The sequence below is a fragment of the Cajanus cajan genome, chromosome 4, assembly GCF_000230855.2.
Source record: "Cajanus cajan strain Asha chromosome 4, NIPB_CcT2T_4, whole genome shotgun sequence".
Classification (NCBI taxonomy): Eukaryota; Viridiplantae; Streptophyta; class Magnoliopsida; order Fabales; family Fabaceae; genus Cajanus; species Cajanus cajan.
In genome coordinates, this window is record NC_138520.1 from 72,876,030 (window position 1) to 72,893,760 (window position 17,731).

The 17,731-nt window shown below is 30.8% G+C and overlaps 1 protein-coding gene across 1 annotated transcript; it reads left to right on the forward strand.

The window, feature by feature from the left end:
- The first annotated feature begins 6,789 nt into the window (after positions 1 to 6,789).
- LOC109792012 (putative WRKY transcription factor 12) lies at positions 6,790 to 14,299 on the forward strand. Its single transcript, XM_020351391.3, has 4 exons — positions 6,790 to 7,343; positions 7,562 to 7,638; positions 8,370 to 8,531; positions 13,914 to 14,299. The coding sequence occupies exons 1-4, from the start codon at positions 7,065 to 7,067 to the stop codon at positions 14,074 to 14,076; spliced, it is 681 nt and encodes a 226-aa protein (XP_020206980.1). The 5' UTR covers positions 6,790 to 7,064; the 3' UTR covers positions 14,077 to 14,299.
- Positions 14,300 to 17,731: the final 3,432 nt, after the last annotated feature.

A 17,731-nucleotide genomic window follows, 5' to 3' on the forward strand; every position in this document is an offset into this window, starting at 1 on the left:
ACAACTTCGTAGTCAGAAATGTCAAATCTGGTGAACCAAACCGAATTGGTCAGAATTTGGGCGATTGGCCCTACAAGATTTCATTTCTATTTTACCCTACAAGCCTTCAGTTTTACTTAGAAAAATTTTTCTTCCGTCATTTGAGTCGGCATTTGACCGACTAGTTTGGTAAAAATTTATTATAAAATCTTCCATTCAAAAGACAAATCGGAGCTTAGGCGATCCGACTTTTTAAAGTCCATTTTATTTAGAAATTGTTTTCACATATTATTCGGTTCAGAATTTGGGCGACCACGTGGTTAAAACTCTTTATAACTTCTCCTATTATTTCAATCGGAATTTGGGCGACCCAGGCGTTAAGCTTTAACTCGTTAAGCTTCGTTTCAACGTGGTAAAATTTTCTTTCATTATTTGAATCGGTGATTAGGCAACTATTTTAGCTAAGAAAAATCTCACACATTCAACAAACGTCAAAGAAAAAGGTGGAACATGTGATCATCAATACGAAATTAAAATATGCATAGTTTGTAGCAAGGGAAAGTGCACAAAACTACATGGTTCAAGAAAGAAACGACTACAATACTCAGAGCTTAGCCAAGTTCCGGTACTTAATAAAAAAAATTTCCACTCTATTGGAGTCGAAATTTGGCCGACTAATTAGGCCAATCCTCAATTTTTGTAAACTTTGAAAAATTGTTACTTTGTTTTACTCGGCTTTTGGGCGACTAGTTAAGCCGGTCTTCAATTTTCTTAGAAAGTTCCGATTGGTTCAGTCAAATCTTAGAATATTTTCCACAGTACCTTTGAGTCGGAATTTAGGCGAATTGTATGCTCGAATCCTAAGATAGGAAAATTTTGCGACTTTGTTCCAATCGGTATTTAGGCGATTAGAATACCGACTGGCCACGTAAAATGTCATTTTTTAACTTAGAAATTTTTTTACTCGTTGTAACAATCGAAATTAGGGCGATAACTTGATTGTCTCATTGCAATTTAGAAATTTTTACAATCTTAGAATATTTTCCACAGTATCTTTGAGTCGGAATTTAGGCGAATTGTATGCTCGAATCCTAAGATAGGAAAATTTTGCGACTTTGTTCCAATCGGTATTTGGGCGATTAGAATACCGACTGGCCACGTAAAATGTCATTTTTTAACTTAGAAAATTTTTTACTCGTTGTAGCAATCGAAATTTGGGCGATAACTTGGTTGTCTCATTACAATTTAGAAATTTTTACAATCTTAGAATATTTTCCACAGTATCTTTGAGTCGGAATTGTATGCTCGAATCCTATCTTTTAACTTAGGAAAATTTTGTGATTTTGTTCCAATCGGTATTTGGGCGATTAGAATACCGACTGGCCACGTAAAATGTCATTTTTTAACTTAGAAAATTTTTTACTCCTTGTACCAATCGAATTTTGGGCGATAACTTGGTTGTCTCATTGCAACTTAGAAATTTTTACACTTGGTTCAAAACATTATCTTATCATTAAGAGTTGAGAACGAATCCCTAAATTTAATAGAGCACAGCGTTAACCAAAAGAAGATATTTCATAAAGTGTTCCAAAACAAGAAAAACAAGCTAGTAAAGGAAATGCAACAGAAATTGAAAATATAAAGGCAAATACAAAAGTTTTAAGGACGTTATCAATCATCCTCGGGAGGATTCACCAGCTCCCCATCCACAATTTCCTTAAAGTAGCCAAGTCCACCAAGGTCTATATCGGCGTGGAGGAACTTCACTTGACTTGTGGCAGCATCAAAACCTTGAACGAACTTCTTCAGAGAGTCCATCTTGACTGCTTGAAGCTCGTTCTGCAGCTTCTCCACCTCAATCTTCATCACGGAAAAATCATTCTCGAAGACGCTAGCAGCATCGGCCGACTTGTCCCGAGACAGGCGTGTCTCGTCCAATTCTTTCTCCATCGCCATCTTCTCGGCGGCCCAAGCTTTCTTCTCTTCCTCAAAGGCGCGACGACCTTCCAGCTGTTTGTCTCGTTCATTGGATATCCACTTAAAGTCGGCCTTGCTTTTACTCAAGCTATCCTCCAAAGAAGAGATCTTTTTCCCCTGCACTTTAGTCTCCCTCACTAGCCCCCGAATTTTGTCTTCATTGACAAGTGAAAGAACCGAGAGACGGTTGGTCAGTGACTCAATCCCCTTGGCAATTGAGAAAGCACTCATTTTTTCTAAGTCGTCGCAGTCTCCCTCCAGCAGGTCGGTCCCACGAATATGGGCACTGTGATTGAATTTTTCATCCCAGAAAGAAGCCACGTCGCCACGATTGGCGCCGTGATTCACTGGATCCCAGTTTTCACCAAGGCAAGCACTAATAGTCCTCTCAGCCGAATGAACCTTCGTGTCGTCTTTATCCCCTTCAGAAGCCATAGTAGTATCCAAGTTAACCACCGAGATGGGCCTATCGGTCTCGCAGCGACGCTTGTGCGAAGTTTCGCCCACGTTTCTCGCCAACGTCACAGGATTCTCGATGGCCGACTCGTCAACACCGGTGCCTTGGGAAGCTTTTTGTTGCTTCCATAACTTCATCATTTCGCGGGTACTCAAGCTAGCCATTCTCTCTGCAAAAATGCACCCAACAATTAATAATAAAACAAAGGCAAAAGTGGAATAAACAATTTCAACATTCAAACAAGCGCAAATACCTATATATATTTTCAACTCTTGGGGCCTATTTTCTAGATCTAGGAGTTTTGCGGTGTTGAAAAGGGTTTTCAGGTCTTCAAGTTTTTTGACATCCTCTCGGTCATTCTCCGGGAGTGACTCGAGATTTAGCCCACCAAAGGAGGTCGGTTGCTAGTTCTAGAAAAGAGGATACCCCTCAAGTAAACCTTCGTGGCCGGGCAAGCACCGAATGCGAAAAAATGATTTTTTAAAGTCCTTATAGAACGACTGAAAAAGAGACAACAACCCTCGCCCCGACACACTACTTACGGACACCTAGCTACTCCGTTTGGATATTTGGCTTTCAAAAAAATAAAAAAATTTGCTCGAGGTCGGCGTTATTCCGAGTCCAGTGCATAGGATTTCAAAACCCCTGACAAAGGCCCAACTATTTGGGTGAAATTGGGTTGGGACTACATTCAAGGCCCTAAGGACTCCTTTTTCGCACTCGGTCAGAGGCCACCTTACCTTAAGCTTGGAAATAAGGGTAACGTAACAAAATGTAAAACGCTCAGAGGACGAACTTATACACACGGGCTCGCTATCTATGCAAGGTTCACAAACAAGGATGTTGTCCGTACTACGGGTAACTACATGCTCACTATTGAAACTCTCCATAGCGGCCCAGGAGTTTATGTAAGAATCACATTTCAAGACGTCATCTTTCACCCAATTGTAAACCTCCTTATAATTTAGAAACGCCATGGATTTCTAAAGACCTAGATACACTAAGCAACCAAAATGATGCACAAACAACACAATAAATACGTAGGTGTACCTAGGGTCACACAAACACCACTTTTCCTTTCTAAACACCACAAGACCGCCGCGAACCACCGGGAGGGAACGAAGAAAAAGGGGGAAAATATTGCCGGAGAAGAGAGTGTGAGCGGAGGGAAATGCAAATGAGTTAGAAAAAATAAAGGCAACCCCTATTTATAAGAGGCCAAGGGTCGCGCGTGGAGGGAATACCCAAAGGTCACAACGCGTGTAGTACGTTGCAACCCTTAACCCCAAAAAAAAAAAAAAAAAGGGGCTCACTGCATTAACTTTTGTAACAGGCGCTGCCACGTGGCACAATCATCATTCACACCCCTGCAACGTCGGCTTTGCAATAAATACATGTCCCTTCTCGAGTAAGGTGAAGAGACACGTCTTATCAGGTTTTGGGGAACCATGATGCTACATGATACCCTGCTCGGCTTACCCCCGATACGTAATCTCGGCCTATTGCCGAGAGGATTTGAAGGGAGCAGTTACTCTAGCCTTTTCGCCTCATAGGCTCAAGGCTGGAAGGCAAGTGTACAGTCTCGGCTTATTCCCGCGAAGGGAGCAGTTACTTTAGCCTTTTCGCCTCATAGGCTCAAGGCTGGAAGGCAAGTGTACAGTCGCGGCTTATTCCCGATACGTAATCTCGGCCTATTGCCGAGAGGATTCGAAGGGAGCAGTTACTTTAGCCTTTTCGCCTCATAGGCTCAAGGCTGGAAGGCAAGTGTACAGTCGCAGCTTATTCCCGATACGTAATCTCGGCCTATTGCCGAGAGGATTCGAATGGAGCAGTTACTTTAGCCTTTTCGCCTCATAGGCTCAAGGCTAGAAGGCAAGTGTACTGTCTCAGCCAATTTCCGACCCGTTTCCCTTAACAGGTTGTAATCCTTATCGGAACCTGACACTACCCTTTCCTTAGTAATGGGCTGACTACGACCTCGGCCGACTCCTTCTGTTTGGGTCACTCGATCTACGCCCGAGTGACATTTTGGCGTGAGCCAGCTCGGCCCCATCCCGATTTCTGCAGCCTATAAAACCCACTCGATCTATATCCGATTGTACCCCTCCACGACAGTCTGGCCGACCCTATTCCGACCCCGTTTGCCTAAGATCTTACTCGGTCAGGAACCGATCCAGACTCCCTATACTGATACCGTCACATAGCGTGGGTAAGGCCCCACCCTTGCTCATCAAGTATCTTGCGGATAAGAACGGTTAAGGAAATCCCTACGTTCTCGGGGCTTGAGAGGCCCATAAACAAGAAACTATAAAACCTAAAACTCTAGAGTTGAGACGATAGATTACACTTTTGAATATTCTGGCTTTAAGGCTTGATCTAGGAAGAAACGCTAGTCCAACCTTTGGCCGGAACAATTTTATAAATAGATAACACAATAACCAACAGAAAATATTTTGGTTAAGGGTAAATTTTCATATTGTAGCAAATTTGTTTTGAAAAGTAAGGTATCTGGATGCCTTTTGTGTCAATATTATCATCATGTTCTGTCGTCGATGAGCGACACATTTCTCACACGGGATTTACGTATGGTCTGTAAAAGAAAGTTTAGATGAACGGAAGCTGCCGACCCAATTTTCATTTGTAAAAAAAATATAACATTAAAGTCAAGTAAATGATAAGATTTTCCGGACAAATGAAGACAACCATGAGCACATAGTTCGAATGGTATTAGGGATAATTTCTTTAACTAAATTTTTAGATTTAATTTTTTTATAAAAATATAATTAAAAGGAAATTTTTTTATTAAAGATGGTCCATCAAATTTTTCTGAAAAAAATAGGATTATTTTTCTTCCTTTTTAATTTATTAGAATTGAAAAAAGTTTAACCTAATTAGAAATTTGCTAAAATATTTCCCACCCCAAAGCTATATAGTATAAATAACGATGTAAATAGAATTAAAGTATTTTATTTTGGCTCCTTAAATATTTAGTTAAACTTATTTTATTAAACAAAAAAACTAAAGTTTACCATACACGTATTATTAGTGAAAAAGTTTACACTATGCCAATCAATTAAAAATAATTATTATGACTTTTAAATTAATTATTATATATAAAAATCAATGAACTTACAAATAATTTATAACTAAATATATAAGTGTAAAAGTTTTTACACTATTAGTACGTATATTATTTATTTTCAAATTTAAGCAAACCAATTCAAGTTTGATTTATAGGTAAGCTTGTTTAAACTTAATAAGTTAATTTAAAAAGACTAAGAATAACTACTGTGAGTGTGCAATCTTTGTGTATGCATAAAAATAAAGCAAATGTTATTTTAAAAGAAAAGAAAAGAAAAGATATAAATCTTACATTTTATTATATTAATTTTAATTTTAATTAGAAAATACTTCCTTAATAATTTTATTTTCAAAGATTCTATTAATGGATTTTTCTTCCATCTTTATTACTTTATCTTCTATTAGATAGCAAATATAAAATTACTAAGTTTAAAATACTTGAAAAAATCTAATAAATAAAAAACCTAAATTATAAAATCAACTTATTTAAATATATGGATCAAACCTAAATATTATAAAGGCGCGTTGTGTTATACACGCATATACTATTTATTTTACAAAAATAATTAATGTTATTAAGCACATATTAAAAATTGTTAATTAATACAACTAATTTGATATTTATCTTCCTTAATTAAAGAGTGGGGTTTAATCTCCGCCTTAAGCATGGAATCATAATTAGAAAAATATTATAAAAAAAATTATTAAGCATAAAGATAATAATTAATAATAAATAGTTTTCATATATATTGTAAAAATTGTTTGAATCAAGTCTGAATAAAATAAATGAATTGATCTATTATTTATAGAAAATATTGACGCATTACTTTTAAAAATAGAAGGTGGAAAATCACCGTGACTTTTTATTATCACGAATTCACGATCCATACAAATGTAATTAACATATTTATACTCCCAATTAATAAACCCCTAACTAATAATAATCACAATAGTAAAAGTAGTAAAATAAATTGATGCAAGCCTAGCCTTCTACTACACGGCTATGTATGTAAAACACACTGTTTAAAAAGACAAAAGTATTAAAAATAAACAAGTTTTAAATTCTTAATATATTATTTGATTCTGACTAATTAATTTAGGTCAAGTCAAAAAATCTCAATTAAAGATTCTATTTTTACTTTTTGTTTAACAATTCCTTAAAAACTTGATATTCACACAACTTGAGGCAAATAATTAAGACAGAACCGTCCTAATAATTCCATTTTTCTCCCCACGAATTGAGACAGATTCCCTTGAAAAACACTTGTGGGACATAATGCACGTGTAGTTAAGACAGTGTGTGTGTACAAGACTAGACTAAACTACTACCTTAAAGAAAAGTGGAAGGAATAATTTCCAAGAAAACTTAACTGCAAGACACATCGCAGTTGAGTTGACCCAAGTACAAACCCTTGCTATTACCCTTTCTTTCTGTTCTTTCCAATTACATGCCATAAAATTTAAGGTTTTCCACGAGAATCAGAGCTACTTAGCTATCTATAGGAAGAAGACGAAGCACAATACTAGTTAGTGAGTCAAAATTCAAATTGGAATCATCCAAAAGTGGGATATGGAAGGAGAGAGAGGAGGAGGTGGTGCTTCCAATTATGACCTTCAAGTTTCATTCACCAACACCCCACAAGCCATACACGAAATGGGTTTTGTTCAATATGAAGAAAACCAAATCCTTGGCTTCTTGTCACCCTCTTCACAATCTCAATCTTCTCACCTCCCTCAATCCTTAAACAGTGATACTGTTGTTGCTGCTGCCACCACCACAACTGCTGCAACTATCGGATTCATGAGCCATAACAATGATCTTGTCAACAAAACTTGGAGTAACGACCAGGTGCATGGTTATTCACTTTGAGCTGTATATATATGCTTTGCAAAATTAATAATCTCCATAATTGAAAATACGATCGAACAAAGTTCTTTAATATAATATTCAACCTTATATATAATAATTAATTTATTATTTGTTTAATTTACTTTTGTGTGTTATTTTGTCCTTTTCGATCTTAGGGTATTCATTCCATCACCTTAATTTTGCTTATGCTATTTTAGGTAGGAACTCTGGATCCAAAGGCTGTCGATGAAGAAAATTGCACTGGAAATGCTAGTGAAGGCAACAACAACGCTTGGTATACATACCACTCTTCCAACTTCAATTTCATTACACTATTTCTAACTTTTATGTCTCTCCTCTTTGCTCCTTTATCCTCCCTCTCTCGATCCTAGTTCATGCATGTAAATATTTATTTATTTATATATCCAATTAAAGAGATATTCTTCAGCACGCATTAGATCAGAATCTAAAGGTCTCCAATCTTTATATATAAGGAAGGGATTTCTTTTTTGCCTTTTGGTTCAAGTTTTTAAAAAATGGTTTGTAACTGCGATTTAAGGTTTTTTCTTTTTTTAGTTTTTGTGATTACTTTATGATCATAATTGAAGTCGTATACCGCATTTATTCTTAAATTAAGAATTAAACTTTAATCTTTGATTAAAGAGTGTAAGTTACATTACTACTTTGCATCTGTCACAATTTTATCTACAATTTTTTGCTAACATCAAGAATTGTGACGAAATTATAACCAAGATCACAGTTTAAAATTTTTTTTGGGTTATTATGGGGAACAAGAGCTTAAAGATTCAAGCCTTGATATTCATTGATTCTCGATTGAATCCGCTTGTGCATCACTGACTTCACATGTTCTCTCAAAGATCATTTATCAATTTTTTTAAATTATTTTAATTAAGTCTTAATTAATTGGTCATTTGTTTCAAATTGAGAAATGTGATTAAGGCGGATTAATTAATTAAATTAAATTGTTTTGGTGCTAAGTATATATGATTCTACGTGTTGTGGTAGGTGGAGAAGCGCAGCTACAGAGAAGAACAAGGTGAAAATAAGGAGGAAGCTTAGAGAACCAAGGTTTTGTTTCCAAACACGAAGTGATGTAGATGTGCTTGATGATGGTTACAAATGGAGGAAATATGGCCAGAAAGTCGTCAAAAATAGCCTTCATCCAAGGTAATTATATAATATAATCCACAAATCTTGATATATTAACCATGCCTTTTAAGGACAATAATGATTTTATTTAATTATCAGATGGAAGTTGAAATTTTTAACTGTACTGATTCATTGAATATAAAGCAGCTAGCACAGTGTTAAAAGGAAGCCATAATAACTAGGATTTTGAACTAAGAATTCTGCTCAACTTACCCAATCAAATGCATTCATTGAATATACATAATAATTACAAAACATTCAAGAGGTGAAAAGAAAACCATAAAAACTATATCAGGCAATATTCAAGAGGTGAAACTGTCTATGAACTAGAAAGTGTTTGTGGTTTAGTACACTGGCAATATCTCAGGCATTATACCCGGGGGAATGAAGGTAGAATGTCTTTTCTGGAAAAAGTATGTCGGTAGTGAATAATTTAATCAAATTGGCACAAGATCATTCACTTAGATTTTTGTTTCTAAGAAACGGATACACGAAAGTTTAATGACACACGGAGACAAAAGGAGGGAGTCTCACGAATTATTGAGGAAATAGATAAAAGGAATGATATATTCATGATCATTAATTTCTTTCAATGTATATATACATTGTTGATCGATGCCTTAGCTAGGCTTAAGTCAAATATTGAAAGGGAAGAGGGAATATATAAGCGAGTATATAATTTGGTGGGCTATTATTAGAGTTTTGACAATAAGGTGCACTATAGGGTCCCCTCTTTCGTACTCTATTTCAAAACCATCTAATTTGTCGTGGTATATCTATGACAAACTTCTCCACATATTCATCCATCTCTGAAAAAGGCTGCAGTTCAACTTAAAGTTTCTCCTTCTAACTCAATCATTTATCTATGTTTTCCCAAATCCAATTCATGCTTGTGTTAAAATGTCATAAAAAACTGTTGTAGTTTTAGATTATATTATTACTTTCATGCATGGAACTTTTCATTCAAATAGAGTAATAAGATGCATGCAAAATTCTCACAGTTAATTCTACACATCTGGTGCAAATATATGATTTGTCACTCGAGGTTCTTTGTTACTTCATAAGAAAATGCAATAATCAGCCAAATAAGATGTTTGGAGCTGAGTTTCCAATTAACCTTTTTTTTACCCAATTGATACAATTCAAGTGTTATATATGGTGATAAAATTTTAATTAGCTAATCAAAATTGACACAATATAAAGTATTATAGAATTGGAGACATATAGGACAAAAAGTGGATAAGTTTTACACAAGTTAATTTTATCCTGAATGAGAAAAGGGGGATAAAAAAGTTATTGTCACGTGCCTCGATGCTATTATGGGTAAAAGCTAAGAATTGAGAAATTTTAGTTAGCATGAAGAGCAAGTTGATTCCGACATCACTCACAATAAAAGAAAAGGTAGTTTTTCAGGACCAATTCAAATATAATGACATCTTTCTAAAATGTACTCATAATCGGAGACAAGTTTTAAGATTTGATATGGAAGGTAAATAGATTATGAGACTAAACCAATATTATTAATCTTAACCGGATCATTTATTTGGTCGGGTTACTAGGTTGTTAATTACAGTTTAATTAATGACTTCTTGTTCAAACACAGATTGAGTCATAAAATTTATATAAAAGTGAGACAAATAAGTTTGAGCTGTATAATCAGATATATAAATGATTAATAATTAAAAAAAAATTATAGTCAAATCATAAAAAAAAAATTATTCAAAGTACATGACCCTGAATAGATTCAACCTAGTTTTAGGGTTCAATTGTATGATAAATCCAATAAGATTCATTAACCATGAATATATAAGTTCAGCCTAGTTTTCGATTGGTTGAATATGTTGTATAATACCATTAACTTATTTAGACAAGTTACTCGACCCAGTTGGGTTGAAACTAAGTGAATGATACACTGAATTTCTTCGGTTGACCATAAAAGTAAAATATCAAAGCTAAAAAAACAAAAATTCAGAAGTATTTTTGAATACTTAGTTTCCTAAAAGAATTAAAGTTTTTTTTTTCATCTTGATGATTATTAATATAACAAATTCTTGTTACGACTATGTGTATTGATTTCTCAAATTCAATGACTTTGAATTATTAGACATATATTTAGTTCTTAAATATGAAAATGGGTTCAAGACATGTGACTTAATTTGATCAAAGTTGAAACTAGACTAATGACTCTTTCTTTAATTAAAGTCTTAAGTTTCACAAGAATTTTATCAAAAGAAATGTTTATATTTAGTATTCTCCGGAAGCAGTAATAGCCAGAGTATAAAATTCAATGTCACATAACAAATTAATACTTTGGAAAACCATGCATCTTTCTGAGTAATGTTAATAATTCTTATTTTACTTTTTTGCTTAGTAGCACCTTTCGATTTTGTAGTCGGAATAAAGCTTTTATCAACTTAATAAAAGACCTTTTTTTATTTTTATGAAAACCATGTCAATTAGAAAAGAAACCAAAAGACTAGTTTTTCACACTATGGTAAAATAATATTCAAAGTTTTTTGAGATGTGTCCATATTTAGTATTTAACAATATTCCGAATAAGATTATCTCTGAAAGGGGTCAGATGAAAAAAAAAAGTATTGAAGAAGACATAATAATTTTAAAATAGAAAGAAAATTCATATTTGTAATAAGCATATTTGACCCAAATGATAAACACTTATGGGTATATATGTTGCCTGCATGTGAAGGAACAGTAAGAATAGTTTTACAAGAGGTATTTCCGGACTCTAATGCAACATGGTCAAAGTGCTATCTATATCCATTATCCTTAAACTAAACAACAAGATACTGTTACATATCATCATAACAAAATTGCATTTGAAGATAGTTACTTAGAAATGCAATTAGGAAGATGGAAGAGTTATTGAAATGACATCAGGAACAAATGTTCATGGAACTGGAAGCAGAATGTTTTCAAATATGATGATGGAATAAGGTTGACATTAACATATATTGTTTAACAAAAATAATTTACATCATAAAGTGATGCAGTACCAAACTTGTTTACCAGTTTTATTTAAAATAAATAGAGGAATTATAGATGAGTAGGAGCAATAATATGTTTCTTGAAAAGGAATTTATAAATGTGTATAACTTTGTCCATATCAATGACAAATGCCTGTGATGTGTATTTTTTAAAAATGACAGAGGTTTAAAGAGCGACATGAACATGAATGTATTTAAATTAATCAAGAAACTTAAATTCTTTAAATCTTAGTTTGATAAAGAATTTAAATTTTATACATTCTCAGGGTATTCATCTTTTTATGTTATCAATTAATTAGATAACATTTTATGTAATTACGATATTACAATAATCAATTGATTATAATACTTTATTAGATTTAAATATGTTTTTTAATTTTATAGAATGAGCAAAGTTAATTTTTTTTTATTCTCTAAAATTTTAATCATTTTTTTATCTATAAAATGAATTAGTTTTAATTTTGAGAAAGACATTAATTTTGATTTTTAATAATAATTATTTTAAGAAAAATAAATAATTTTAATTTTAATTACCTATAAAAAATTAAGAGAACTACAATGTGATATCATAGATAATTGTAAGAGTTACTTGAAATAGTCACTTTACCATATAATAAACACATAAGTGATTAATAAAGATTGATACATATAATAGAGGGGATTAAAGTCAATGTTTCCAAATTTTATAAAAATAAAAATAATTATTATTAAGACCAAAATCAAAACCTATTAAATTTAAAAAAAAATTAAAAATATATTTAAGATTACTTATTATTTGATTGCATGGTATATATATATATATATATAATCAAATAATTATTTATTAGAATGATGTATAAATAAGGTAGCAAGAAAAATCAATCATTGTTTTTTTTCAAAATACCTAAATAAGCTAATCATAACTTATTTTCCAAATATGCTATGGTAAAAACCAAAATCAGTCAAATATGATAGAGATATGGAGATGGAGGTTCCATAAATAATAACATTGTCAAATTTAATATACATTAATTTTAAGAGGGATTGTGTAACATACTAATTTATTGAATACTTGTTGTTATATTCAATAATTTCTCGCACATTTGGGACAATACTAATAATTAGGTAAGGTTCTTTTTATACCAAAAACTCTTGGTGTAATATAAATGAATGATTGAGACTTTAATTTTTTAAATAAATCTTGTTAATAATATTTTTAGTTACTAAATATATAAATATTTAATTTTTATATATTTGCATATTAAAAATAGTTTTATTTGATTTTGTATATATCTAGAGGATTATTTTCCCTAGAAAAAGAGAATTATTTATTATGAAATTATATTAAGGGAATAAAACAATTTTTTTTAATCTGAAATAATTTATTCCTTAATTTTGTTATATACTCATTTATTTATTTTTATTTATTGGTCGAGTGAAAATCAAGTTTGGTCATCAAAAGATGTATTTAGTTTTCAATAGTCTATCATGTAATTTTTTTTATAATTGTATTATTAATATGAAGTATCTTTCAAATTTAATAATGGCCAATTTTTGTTATAAAATTTAACTATAACTACTTTTTGGAATTCTCTCATCCAATCACATTTTTATTTATTCATAAAACTTAAACTTGAAAGCTTTATTTAAAGAAATGAACATCTAATTTCTTTTAATAACTAGGTGATATGTATTATTTAGAGTAATAATACATGTACAACAATCTTGTAAAATATTATATTTGAAGTTATCTCTTTATTATTTCATTAATTTATTACATTGGGAACTGTTTATGATAGGAAATATACTTAAAAAAAATGACAATATTGTATTAGTTGTATAATTTTATTATACATATCGCTACTATATTATTTATAAATGTAAGAAATTTTTAATCCCTATTAGACATTGTCTTTTAACTACAAACTATGCCGATTAGTTTATTGCTATCTTTTACAATAACAATTGCAAAAGTTATATAAAAAAAAATCTATTAAACTCATATTAAATACAGAATGACCTTACATTATATATACCCACACCACTTTACACAAGTCTTTCAAACAAATTAAGTTGTTCATAAATGAATCGGATAAAGAAAAATTGACATCTGCATTTGATAATAGACATATAATGTAATTAATGACCAAAAATGAGTGTTTCTGATAAAAATCACAACTCTAACATCAACAGTACCGTCTAAAAATAATTTAATTTTTAAGAAACCGTGTATACTGAATCACTGATCAATAATGGCAAACCAAGACACCATCCAGACTTGCTCAAGTCTTTAATCGCTATGTAAAACAATAAAACGATGGATTGCTAAGTTTTAAGGGAAGCATGCACAACAGAAAACCTGGAGCTACAGTACTTATAATCATGTAATTAATATTTGGGATACATAATATTGCAGAAGTTACTACCGATGCACCCACAACAACTGTAGGGTGAAGAAGAGGGTTGAACGACTGTCAGAGGATTGTCGTATGGTGATAACCACCTATGAAGGTAGACACAATCACTGCCCTTCCGACGATTCTAATTCATCCGACCATGAATGCTTTACCTCTTTCTAGTTCTCCTCCTTTTTTAATAATTATAAAACCATAACTTTCATTGCTATAAGTTCCCATGTACTTGTCACTTTTCACAACGCTTTGTATCCATAATTCCATATATATACTTATTACAACATTTCCCTCCTTTTCTTTCTCCATATTTGGAACGAACTATACTGTCTCATAAAAGTTATTTTATTGGGTCCAATCCATTTATACGGATTTTGTTTTGTTTTGTCAATATAGCTAGATGATCTTCTTAATTATTCTTTATTTACATAATTAAGATGACAAAATATCAGTACACATGCATGTTGTATTATCTGAATCCTTTCTCTACTTGTAATTACGTATCTCGTATCAGCTATTTAATGCGAGAAACAATGGTACGAATCTGTATCAATTTATATGTGTCAATGTTTTATTGGTTATTTGAAAGTTAACAAAAGAAAAAATAAAGTCACTTATTTAAAAGAAATCACAAGATAAGTTTCGAGACTAACTTGGTTGCCCCTTTTCAAATAGGTCACAGGTGACGTTATTTTCCTTTTGTAATTTTCAATTTTCAAATAACTAATAAAACACAAACATGTGTATATACACGAATAATATTAATTTGTATCATCCTATCTTGTATGTATAAGAGGAAATTAAAGTTAAACTTAAAGACTAGTCTTTCTTGTCATATGTATATCCATCGAGCTCCTTCGAGGAAGAGAATGCGATTTTACATGCATGCATTACGTAAAGACAATAGGATTACATATTATTTCTTAGCGAATTTGGCTCTCATATATATATTACACCGTATCTCGTCATGTAGGTCCTTCAGAAAATTTGGTGGTGTTTCAGTCTCACATTGATTAATTTGTATAACTTACTTTTAGGACTGTAAACTCGGGTCGGGCTCTCTTATTTGAGTTTGACTAATGTGGCCATTGAGATGGATTGCACCAATTGGTTTAGGGCTTTGATATTCTCATGCTCCTTTTTCAAGTTTATATCCCAAATATGATGATTTTTTATAGATAAAATACTCTTGTCAAAAATATTTTTTCATTATGTATTGTACACAAATACACACCAAAAATATATTTTTACCAGTATTTTAACATGTAATGACATATTTTTATTTGATACAACTTAATTATAATTTGTAATAAAAATTATTTTAAATATATGAATTGATAAAAAAAAATCATATAGATTACATTTTTTATTTATTTATGATAAATATTTTTTACTGTGAAATATAATTATTTTTAATTATTGGTAATTTTAAAAAATATTGAAATTAAGTTTATAAATAAAAATAATAGATTAAAATAGATGAATAAAAAATAAGGAAAAAATCCTAAAAGTACCACTGATAAAGAAAATTAGTTAAAAATACTCTTGTTGAAGAATGATCTCTAAAATCACACTCATCCAAGATAATTATTCTAATTTATATATACAGAAGATTATATGTGATTTGGTATATAATATAAACGTGTTTCTATCGTGTATTTAAGTATCTTTTTATAAAAAAATAAAATAAAATAAAATAATTTTTTAATTAGTTGATTAATTTTAAATAAGGTATTAATTTAATAATTTTTGTTTATTTTGGTTTATTTTTATTTTTTTAAAATAAGTCAACAATATAAAATACTAGAGATGAAATATTCAAAAAAAAAAAAAGTGAGCATACTCGTATAAAATAAGTCAACATAACATGAAAGAATACAAAATAGTGAAGAGTGAACACAAGATACAAAATAAAATCTATAATATCACTAGTGGTTTTACTCCTCCACATGTACATCCCACTATAATGTTTGATTGTAAGTGTTATTGTGTCTCGTGTTTAGGTATAATGTGTGGGTATAATCTTCGGCACCCCTAAGCAGTGTTTATATAATGTATTGGTAGATATTGGTTTATATAATATACAACTTAAATAACTTTTATAATATATTATTAATTTTATATTATATATTTAATAATATAATATATATGTAGATATTACATATATTATTTTTTGATATCAATTGCAAGCATATTATATATGTACATATTATTTATATTTTTAATTTGTATTAATATACAGTTTAACATGTAATTTTTTATATATTTTTTTATAAAATAAAAATAAAAATAATTTTAAATAAGATAAAAAAATTGAAATTTAAAATAAGATATGAATTTATTAAAATTTATAAGTATAAAATATATTTAATATGAATATTTTTTTAATAAAAATAAATAAAAACCGAGTTATGCGGTTCAACTAATGACCCACCGGTTCAATCTTTGACCCACTGATCCAGTATCTTAACCGGTTCGATGACCAGTCCAATTTTTAAAAAATTAAAACTATGCCCCTAAGTAACCATCTTCAAATCAAGTATGTGCTAAAAAATTCTTGGTTATCTTGTCAAAAAAAATGTCTACAACAAATATGTTTGATTGTCATTCTATACACAGGGAAGGAGATATGTATAATTAATTGACAATCATGAGATTGAGAATGATGTGAATAAATAAAGGTAGTTATTTTTAATAGATTTATAATAATTATGATATCATTTTACTAAAATAAAAAAATTTGATCTAATTCAACTCTATAAAATCAACTTGAAAAATAAGAATGTTCTAAATGTTATTTTTTATAGTTTTATCTTTAGTGATGTGATATACACATATTTCACAAAAAATGCGTGAGAAAAACATAATTGTATTGCTCACCCTTTTAGTTCATTAATGCTTTTCCTAGCCATTGTGTTTTTATGTTGGAATTAATAGTTTTATTCTTTTACGTGGGAACATGTTCACTGCCATATAAATCCTAAACAAGTTTTCATGTCCCTTATGGACTTGTGGTTCATTAATGCTCTTCCTAGCCATTGTTGTGGTTGCACTTAATTTACTCTTCAAAAGAAAAGTCATTTTAACTCTTACCTTATGTTTTGATAAAGGAAAAGAAAATGAAGAAATTTATTTTAGAAATTATAAAAATGTTTAATTTATTGAAAATAAAATATAAAAAATGACTTTATAAATAACCAAAATTTCAAGGTTTTCTTTCTTCATTTGGTCTTCCATTCAAATTTTAAAACTCTCACCTCTGGAAGATAAATCGATTTAGGAAAATTGTTGGATGGCACAAAGCATGTGAACGAATCAGTACACGAGGACACAGGTATTTCCGTCTCATTTATTTTATTAAAAAAATAATATAAAAATATCTAGCTGATTTCGTTTAAATGCGTGCAAAAATAATTCGTATTGTTCTAATAATTTTAATGAGAAATTTAATTGGTACTTAAGCAACTAACCCAAGTCTTTTAAATATTGCACCCAACAAATATTTTAGTCTTTTTAAATTTCAGAGCACTATTTTCCCAATTCATTACCGCTGGTAATTTTCAAGAAATGAAAGAAAATTCAGTAGTCATGTACATTCTCACAGCTTGCTGAGAAATTATTATATATTCCTAGAGTAACTATTAATTCAAGCTTCATCATGATTTCATACCAATTCAATTCAATTTTGAACCAATTCAAGCATATTCACATTAGTTCAATTGTTCAACCGATCCATAACACACAATTCACCGGTTAAACCAAGAATCCAAGATCATTTTCATTGTTGAGTGTCCCAAGAATTTATCAGATTTACAGAGGAGAT

What these genes read in the sequence shown, in the direction of transcription:
- LOC109792012 (XM_020351391.3), top strand. Translation starts at nt 7,065, where the DNA reads ATGGAAGGAGAGAGAGGAGGAGGTGGTGCTTCCAATTATGACCTTCAA. An exon ending in GAAGGCAACAACAACGCTTG is followed by an intron (nt 7,639 to 8,369) that starts GTATACATACCA and finishes GTGTTGTGGTAG; the next exon opens with GTGGAGAAGCGCAGCTACAG. An exon ending in AAAAATAGCCTTCATCCAAG is followed by an intron (nt 8,532 to 13,913) that starts GTAATTATATAA and finishes ATAATATTGCAG; the next exon opens with AAGTTACTACCGATGCACCC.